We start from the raw sequence: 9185 nt of genomic DNA, 5'->3' as shown, positions 1-9185 counted from the left end.
CGAGAGCGAGCCGGGGAGTCTGAGAGAGAAAGAGCGGAGAGGGGAGAGGAGAAAGGGGCTGGGATAGGGGTGTGCGTGTGCCGTGGGGGGGGGGAAGGCCGAATCACTTGTGAATGGCTTGAAAAAAATAATCGGGGGAGGGCGTGGAGGGGGGGAAGCGGAAACTTTCCTATAAAACTCAGCAAAAGTCCCTCCTCTCCACGTCAGGCCAATGACACTGCTGCCCCCAAACTTTCCGCCAGCAGGAGCTATAAGAACCTCCAAGTCTTCAACTTTCTCCCAATCCCAGACACCTCGAAGGGGCTCCAAGGAGGGATCGGGAGGGATTTTTTTTAATTTTTTTTTTGCTCGGCGTTTTTTTTTTTCCTCCTCTTGGATCCCGATGCCATCCCCCCTCCCCCCAAAGTGAGGTCCTCCCTCCCTCCCTCCCTCCTCCTCCTTCTCCTCGCAGGCCAGCGAAGCAGCCGCTCAAGGGGGAGCTGGCGGGTTAGGTGCCCCCCTCTTCTCCCTGCCCTCCCCCCCCTCCCGGCCCGCTTCTCGCGTCTCCCCCCAGAGATGATGCAGCAGGACGAGTCAAACTCGCCAGTCTCCCCCGCCGACGACAGCTTGAGCAACAGCGAAGAGGAGCCGGACCGCCAGCAGCTGCCCAGCGCCAAGAGGGGGGGCCGCAAGCGCCGCTCCAGCCGGCGCAGCGCCGGGGGCGCCGTCGGGGCCGCGGACGAGCCCTGCAGCCCGGCGCAAGGCAAGCGGGGCAAGAAGTGCGGGGCGGGCGCGGGAGGCGGCGGCGGCGGCGGCAGCAGCAGCGGCGGCGGCAGTCCGCAGTCCTACGAGGAGCTGCAGACCCAGCGGGTCATGGCCAACGTGCGAGAGAGGCAGCGCACGCAGTCCCTGAACGAAGCTTTCGCCGCACTGCGGAAGATCATCCCCACTCTGCCCTCGGACAAGCTGAGCAAGATCCAGACCCTCAAGCTGGCGGCCAGGTACATCGACTTCCTCTACCAGGTCTTACAGAGCGACGAGCTGGACTCCAAGATGGCAAGCTGCAGCTATGTGGCCCACGAGCGGCTCAGCTACGCCTTCTCGGTGTGGAGAATGGAGGGCGCCTGGTCCATGTCCGCATCCCACTAGCAGGCGGCGTTCCCCCCCACGCATCCCCCCGGCAGGAGCCCTAGGTAAGGCGGGGACCCCAGGAGCGGCGGGGAGAGGCGCGGGGGCCGCGTCGTGAGTCCTTCACGCGTGCCGGGGGGGGGGAAGGAGAAGGGGGCCTGCGAGTCCCGAGGCGCTCGGCCTGCAGCGGGGAGAACGGGGCCGCTACGCGGGGCTGCCACCTCCTGTGGAGGTCCCACGCGCGGCGGGGCGCTGCCGCGGGGGTGGGTGGGCTGCGGGCGGGGACGCGGGGCGGGTGCGGCCTGAGCGCTGTGCTGCGGGGCTGCGGGCGGCTCCCGGCCGCGAGCGTTCGGGCGGAGACCCACGCGAGGCCCATGCAGCGTTCCAGCCTCAGCAGCCGTGGGGCGTCCAGGAGCCGCCGCACCGCGGGCACAGCACGGGCACGCGGCTCGCATCCTTTAGGCTCTCACCGTGTGTGTGTTTGCGGAGACAGAGAGGTGCAGAGGACTCTGCATGTACCTTTCATTGTCAGTAACGAGTTTTCCGCCCTCTCTGGGTTTTTGCAGATTACATTGTTCCCACAGAAGGAGAAAATGGACAATCTAGAGACTCTGAAGTTGGATACCGTGTTGTGTTGTTGTTGTCCTTGTCTTAAAAAAAAAAAAAAAAAAAAAAAAAAAGCCAAGGATTTCTTGGAAATTAAAAGAGCAGCATCCAAAGTGAAAGCAGGGCGTGGGGAGCACTTAAGGAAAGTGAAAGAGCCGAGGGCTTGGACAGTGCCTATCCGGTGGGCGTCGGTACAATCCACACATCTCTGCATTCTGATAGAAGTCTGAAGCGTTCCAATTTTTTTTTTTTTAATTTTGACGAAGAATGTTGGAATCTATCCTTTTTTTTTTTTTTTTTTTTTAATTTGCCTGTTTTTAAGGTGTTCTTTGGTGGTTTTTTTTTGTTTGTTTGATTGTTTTTTTTTTTTTTTTTTTTTTTGGTTGTTGCTGTCGTTTTGGCTTTTTTTTTTTTTTTTTTTTTTTTTTTTTAATGCATGCATTCCCAAGCGGTCGTGCCTATGAGCCACTAAGGAGAGGAAGTACGTTATTGTGGACTTTACTTCATTCTTGAATGAAAGCAAGCACCCAACCAAAGTATCCCTGTAGAGATGAAAACGTTTTTGTTTTTTTTTTTAGGGGGGAATAAGCTGGGCTCGAGCTGTTATATACCCGGTTCCTAACTTTTTTTTTATTATTATTATTTTTCCTCTGAGAAAAAAAATAAACATTTTATTTATTTATTGATGACCCATGTTAAAATGCAAATAGATCCGGTGTCTAAATGCATTCCTATTTTTATGATTGTTTTGTAAATATCATTGTATATTATTTTTCTGCAATAAAGAAATATGATTGAAATTTTAACTACCTTCAGGTTTGGTCTCTCTGAGAACTCCGGCTGGGAACTGGAGATAAACACTCGCTTGTTGGGCTTAAAGGCACCCAAGAGAGAGGGGCCACAGTATAAACAAACCAGGCGAAAAACGAAAATAAACTGGCTACTGACAGACACAGGCGCTTTATTTATTGGGACAGCTTTATTATTCCACACCGAGGCTTTGGTGCACGGTGGGCTCCCTCCTCCCTGTCCGTGCCCCAGGTGGGAGGCAAGAGCCCAACCCCAAGCGGCTTTGCCCATTACCCTTTAGCAGGAGGTATCGGTTTTAAGCAGGGATCCGTCCATTCGCAGGCAAAGAGAAAGTGAGTTTGCAATAGGGAAGTGCCTAGCGAGTGGGTTTTTCCGGTGGAAGTGATGTCTGACTGCTCTTGCTCTCTAGGGTCTTCCATATAATATATAGAGTGGCGATCACGTTCTCGTTGTGCAACGCACGGGGATGCGCTAACCCGCCCTCTTCTCTTCTACACGTAGGGCGCGGCGAGACCTCGGTGTAAGAGAGGAAATCTCCAGACCTGAGGGCTCAGGCGGAAGGTGAAAAGGGGAAGATGCAACAAAAAATACCGAGAGAAAGCCACCCCCAGCTCTTAACGCCCGCAGCTGATTCCTCCTCTGCTGTCCCTCGCTCACTTCCCGGCTCCCCGATCCCCCTTTCTGCCCCTCCGTGGAGGCTGCGCGGGTGCGCAGCGCCACCAGGGAGCCTCGCAGAGCCCCCCGCAGAGCCGGGGTCGGGCAGCCGGGACTCAGCCGGTGTCCAGGGCAAGGAGGATGGGGCGTTTGTTCAAAGCAGAGCCTGTTTGCATAGCCCAGGTTCAGTTGACTTTATTGTCTGAGTGTTTTTGTTTCCATATCCCCATATTACCTTCTATTGCTGACATAACAGTCTTATGAATTTAATATCGTGCATATTTTAGGCCAGTGAGCAATGTTTACAGTAGAGAGCCCGCAGCGCTTGTTTGTACTGCCGGATTAGCGAGGACGTGGAAATTGAATGGGGGCCGCGGTGGTCGCGGCCCCGCTGTGAGCTCCCGAGGGGCTTTTCCTCCCCCGCGGCCCCTCTGCTCCTCTGCACCTCGCCGGAACCCTCGTGCCGCTGCGGGCCGCCGCTGGGAGGTAACGTGCGGCTGCGGGAGCGGAGGGGCAGCGGGGCTGGGAGACGTGAGCGGGGAGGGGGGAGTCAGCGTTCTTTACGGGACAGAGTCACAAAGGAGGGAAAGGGCTCTTTTGGGGAGAGTGGCTCGTTTAGGATGAAGCAGGTTGGGAAATGAACGGAGAGAAAGGATGCTCGTTGCGCTTTGCGCGTGGGGTTGCCTGCGGGATACGGGGTGAGGATCCCGACGCGTTTAAGAAGCCGTAAGCCACGCTCTGCTAACCCTGAGAAACGGGCCGAGCTATCCGGAGCAGCTCCTCTTGTTGAATTCCAACTGGACTGACTCCGTCGCAAACAGCGCGCAGCGGGTGAGAAGATTCCCCATTGCTGTCCACGGGGCCCACGCGGCCCTGGGGACACCCGCCTCACCGCGGGCTCCCGCCATTCCCTCCCTGCTGCTGAACGCTACCTCCGCTTTGCTAAAAGGAGATAATCCCGATTGAAAAACACAAATGTGACCTTTCCTGGTTTGGAGCTGGGGATCGCCTAGGCCTAGAGCTTGAGCCAAAAGTGATTAAGTCAGAGTCAGGCTTCCTCAAAGAGGGAAAAAATATATTGATGAATATTAATTCGTCTTCTGGGAATTTTAAACACTCTCGCAATCAACAAATTAACTTTGGAAGTCCTGATTGATTTTGCTTCTCTCTCCGGGACACCGCTACGGGAGTCTCGCTTACTCACATACACGCGAACCCGAGCGGAGAGGAGTTCCGGGCCCATCACTCCCCACTCACCGCCCCGGCCAGGCCGCCCCGGCGGTCCCGGAGTGCTGGGAGCGGAGCGGAGCGAGGAGAGGGACCCGGCGCTGCGCCTCCTGCGGGGCGGGGGGCGCCGGCCACTGGCCTCGCGCATTCCTCGGTTTGGCAGGGGCCGCCCCGCTGCTTTCTCCAGGCCGGTATCGGGTTCCTCCCAGGCGTATGATTTCACTTGAAGTCCTGCCCAGGAGCCCTTCAAAGCGCACGCTTGTCCCGCTCCCATGATGTCAGGCGGTTTTCCCTGCATCTGTAATTTTAAGCAAAACAAACAAACGCGCGGTCGGGATGGGGGGTTGAGAGGAGGGTACAAAAATCACGGAAACGACGCGGAAAGCTCCGGGGGGAGATGGCTCACCTGCGGCGCCGGCAGCGCCGGCACCTGCCGCTGGCCGAGAGCTACCGCTGGGTCCCGGAGCTCCGGAGAGGGGTGGGGAAGGGGCTCCGTTCCCTGCACGGCCCCCCTAGAGCCCGGCGCCGCTCGCAGCTCTTATGGCGCGGCCCTCACCTGCCCCGGCGGGGAACGGAGTGCTCCACCATCGGCAGGCGTCTTGGGGTAGTGGGAGTGCAAAGCCACCCCACAGAGGGTTGCGGGTGGCTGAGGGGAAAAAAGAGGCTTCCGCACCCACGTCCCACCAGGACTCGTTTTATTTGCCGCATAGCGTTAGCTGCCCGCAGTAAACATGGCACAGGATGTATTTCGCATTAACTCGTGCACCAGTTTCTCTCGGCTTCAGCCCACTTAATGTTCCTGGCAAATCAAAGCACGTGTCCTTTGAAGAAGGTGTGTAATTGGAGTTTAAGGCATGTATGGAATTCCCAGATGTCTATAAAATACGCAGGAGCATTTGGCAGGTCACTGGAAGGTGGAGCAGGTTACAATCACGAGTACAAATGTCCCCTATTCTTTTCTAAAAGCAGCCAAGAGGCCGCGTATACAAAACAGAGTCCGAGATTGCGGGTTTTACAGAACGCGAACAATAAAGCAGAGGAAATATAACGGTGCCAATAGCACGCATCCGAAAATCCGAACCAAACGCAAAACAAAATTCAAAGCAGGAGGAAAGCTGCGTGTCCGCACTGCAAGTCTCGATCTCTGCCCACTTAGCAGCTCTGAACCCTCTCGTGAGGCTGGGCTCTTGTGGGGAGCGACACTTCCTCACTGCTTTCAGAAAGATGTCGCATTATATTTGCAGCAACTTCGTGAAAGTTCTCCCGTGCCATGCGTGGACGCGTTTCTTTCTGAAATTGTCCTGACGAACCGCGCGGAAATCAACAGCACTCCGATGATAACAGCAGTTAACAGTAGGAGAAAAAAATAACAGTATCGGGTTTGGATAATGAAGCACTCATTATGTGGCTTTACCAATGTTGGAGCAACACTGCGGTGTGCGGGGATGCTGCCATCCCGCTCGCTGCCGTGCAGAGATCCTCACGCACAGAATTGCGCTGGGAGGGGACCCGCTGAGCTCTCCTAAAGAGGGGAGACCTGGAGCCAGGGGCTGCGGGGACGGATGAGTCGGGAAGGGCTGGGGTCGCCCCCTCATGTTTAGGGCGGCTTTGTTCTGTTTGGGATGGATGAGACAGGGTCATTAACCGAGCAGTCAAGAAAGGAGCGATCCGCACACTGCAGCAGTGGGGGAAAGGGGATCTTCGGAGGGGAAGGGATTTTGACATGTGAAAAGTTAAGCAGGTACCTGAAGGAGGTTTATTTTGACCAGATGTTGGAGCTTTGTGAGAATGTCACGTGAAGGGAACAGATGTACAACTTGCAAATGGAGCCCCGCCTTGTAAATATGGGCAGAGAACGGCTCTCACAAAATCAAGTGTAAATCTTTCATGCCATTTTATACATGTGTGTATTTATGCATATATTCCTTTTAAATTGTTTGCTTGTTGGAAAGAAAATGCAGATGTTCGATTCAAATGTTGTACGTTCTTCCAGTGTGCCGAGTCAAACCTCCTTCCTTCCTTCCTTCCTTCCTTCCTTCCTTCCTTCCTTCCTTCCTTCCTTCCTTCCTTCCTTCCTTCCTTCCTTCCTTCCTTCCCTCCCCTTTTTTCTTTTTCTCCTTCTCTCTTTGTTTTTCACTTTCTTTTCCTCTTTTTCTTTCTCTCTTTCTTTCTCTCTCTTTCTCCATTCCTTTCTCCCTCACTTTCCCCAGTTTTCTCTCTCTTTTCATTTCTCTCTCTCCTTTTTCTTATTATTTTCCCCCTTTATTCTTTCCTGCCCATCGACCCCCTCCTTTAGTCTCGCGTCCGTTTGATCCCAAGTAAAGTATCGGATCTCTGCTGGGAGGAGAAGCTGAGACTAATCAATTGCCATCTGTTTGAAGGTGCGCGCAGCCTGCCAGGAGGAGCGAGGCAGCGCCGCACTGCCAGTCCCGAGCCCCGGGGCCGCCCGGTTCTACCGTGCTTCGGCTCCGCGCCGCCGCCAGAAGCGGAGCAGTGCGGACTGCAGCACCGGGAGCTGGGAGAGGCAGCGCAGCAGCTGTCCAGGAAATAAAGGGCGGTGCTCAGCCGGAAAGGCACAGGTTTTCAGGAGAGCACGCTCAGTCTTTCGCTAGCTGCAAGCTCTCCATCCCTGAGTGGTTTCCATATATATTTACGTACCGTTATTACTATTTTCCGGAAGAACTTGCGGCGTTTTCATTTAAAAACGATGTCTCGCGTTCCATCCCGGTGCCCGTGCTATCAGTCCCGCCGCACGCCGGCAGGTAGCAGGGCGGAGGTGTCCCCCCGCGAGCCCCCCAGCGCAGGTCCGCAAGAAAAAGGTCCGCTGGAGGAAGAGGGAGGCACTCGGAGCTCTGCAGACACCTGCCCGTGCGCCGCATTATTGACTTACAAGCAATTTCGATGTGCTGTGAATACGCCTTGCTTATTCCTGCAAACCTATTTATTCCAAGTGGGTGCCTGGCTACGTTGTCATATGTTAACTCTGAATAGTAGTGAAACAAAAGTTCTCACCGAACTTTTTTCCAGACAAGTGAATCCAGCTTTTATTTTCCTTTTAACGTAGGCGTTTTCAAAGGTAGAAAGGTCGGCACTGTGCGCTGAGTTTTGATATTGGCAATGCGGGCGTACATCATGCAGATAAATAGACTGAGGTGCTACCCATCAGTCTGAAAATCACTGGGGATTCTTAATCTGGATAGATTACTTTTGAATACCAATCTCACGATCCTGTAAGAATATTTAAAGTGAATGCAAATTCGAGGTTTTAAAATAAAAGAACAACAGTGAAGTCTATTTTTTTCTTTCTTACCAATCGATTCTGAAATCGATGTTCTAAGAACATGCCGCTGATAGCACAATTTTCAGCAAGAGCCGATTCCTTTTGTGATCTTTAATGCTATTTAGAAAAATACGAGAGAACGCCTTTTATATTTGCCTCAGGATTTGAAAAGGAGTATGGCTGTTCTTCGCATGTGAAAGTGGACATGGTCCACACACGCGGACATGCACACATACTGCCTTCTGAACCCCGCAGCTATCAAACATGTTTAGTGATGGAGTGAGATGCTGTCTACGGAAGGGGCTGTTGATATAGGAGCCAAATTAGCACTAATTTCAAACAGACGGCTAATTCCTCCACGAAAGCTCAGCACTTTCAAAGTGCTTTGCTGCGCTTCATATTTAATTACTTGTGATGGAAAATATATCCATTTCCCACGTAGAAAGATTAGCTAATTAATTTTCCTTTCTTCTCTTACTCTCTTTTTTTCTCTTTCTATTTCTCTTTTCTCTCTTTTCTCTCTTTTCTCTCTTTTCTTTCTCTCTCTTTCTTTCTTTTCTTTCTTTCTTTTCTTCTTTCTTCTTTCTTTTCTTTCTTTCTTCTCTTTCTCCTTTCTTTCTTTCTTTCTTTCTTTCTTTCTTTCTTTCTTTCTTTCTTTCTTTCTTTCTTTCTTTCTTTCTTTTCTTTCTTTCTTTCTTTCTTTCTTTCTTTCTTTCTTTCTTTCTTTCTTTCTTTCTTTCTTTCTTTCTTTCTTTCTTTCTTTCTTTCTTTCTTTCTTTCTTTCTTTCTTCTTTCTTTCTTTCTTTTTTTCTTTCTTTTCTTCTTTCTTCTCTTCTCTTTCTTTCTCTCTTTCTTTCTCTCCTTTTTCTCTCTTTCTCTCTTTCTCTCTCTTTTCTCTCTTTCTCTCTTTCTCTTCTTCTCTTCTCTCTTCTTTCTCTCCTTCTCTCCCTTTCTCCCTTTCCCTCTTTCCCTCTTTCTTTCTCTCCATGTGTCTTTCTATCTGTCTCCATTTCTCCCTCCTTCTTCATCTCTTTTACTCCCTCACTTTCTCTCTTTCCCTCTCTCCAAGCATCTTGGAACACCTTTCAACTTCAAGGTTTTTGCAATATAAACCAGATCCAGAACAGACTCCCTTCCCCCTTCCCCTCTGTCCTCAGATCTGAACTTAAAACATATATCATAGATCAGTTTTCATCCAGCGAATTTAGGCATAGTCCTCGACCTGTATTTTCAAAGAGATTCTGGGCTGCAGTCTGCAATATTTAATCCAGTCAGCTATTAAATGTCCTCCTGCTTGAATCAAGAATTCAAACAGGCATCTGCACTAGGGATAAAGACAGATATAGCGGTTTGGGGTGTAGCGTGTGTGGCAGAGAGGGGGAAACGGACAGAAGGACAATGATTACGCCTTTGATTTTGAAAATTCCTGCGTTTTAGGAATTCTGCCGGAGTATTAGTGGGGGAGAACATGAAAGCAACCCTTTTGCTCAAAGGCATAGTT

At 51.8% G+C, this 9185-nt stretch overlaps 1 protein-coding gene across 1 annotated transcript; it reads left to right on the top strand.

Moving 5' to 3' along the window:
• Window positions 1-205: 205 nt before the first annotated feature.
• Window positions 206-2519, top strand: TWIST1 (twist family bHLH transcription factor 1). The gene is made up of 2 exons (XM_085226160.1): window positions 206-1172; window positions 1674-2519. The coding sequence occupies exon 1, from the start codon at window positions 556-558 to the stop codon at window positions 1126-1128; it is 573 nt and encodes a 190-aa protein (XP_085082286.1). The 5' UTR covers window positions 206-555; the 3' UTR covers window positions 1129-1172; window positions 1674-2519.
• Window positions 2520-9185: the final 6666 nt, after the last annotated feature.

This window comes from Meleagris gallopavo, chromosome 6, assembly GCF_905368555.1.
Source record: "Meleagris gallopavo chromosome 6, MGAL_WU_HG_1.1, whole genome shotgun sequence".
NCBI classification, from domain to species: domain Eukaryota; kingdom Metazoa; phylum Chordata; class Aves; order Galliformes; family Phasianidae; genus Meleagris; species Meleagris gallopavo.
The sequence above is the reverse complement of the archived record's forward strand: the minus strand, read 5'-3'. Positions and strand labels throughout refer to the sequence as shown.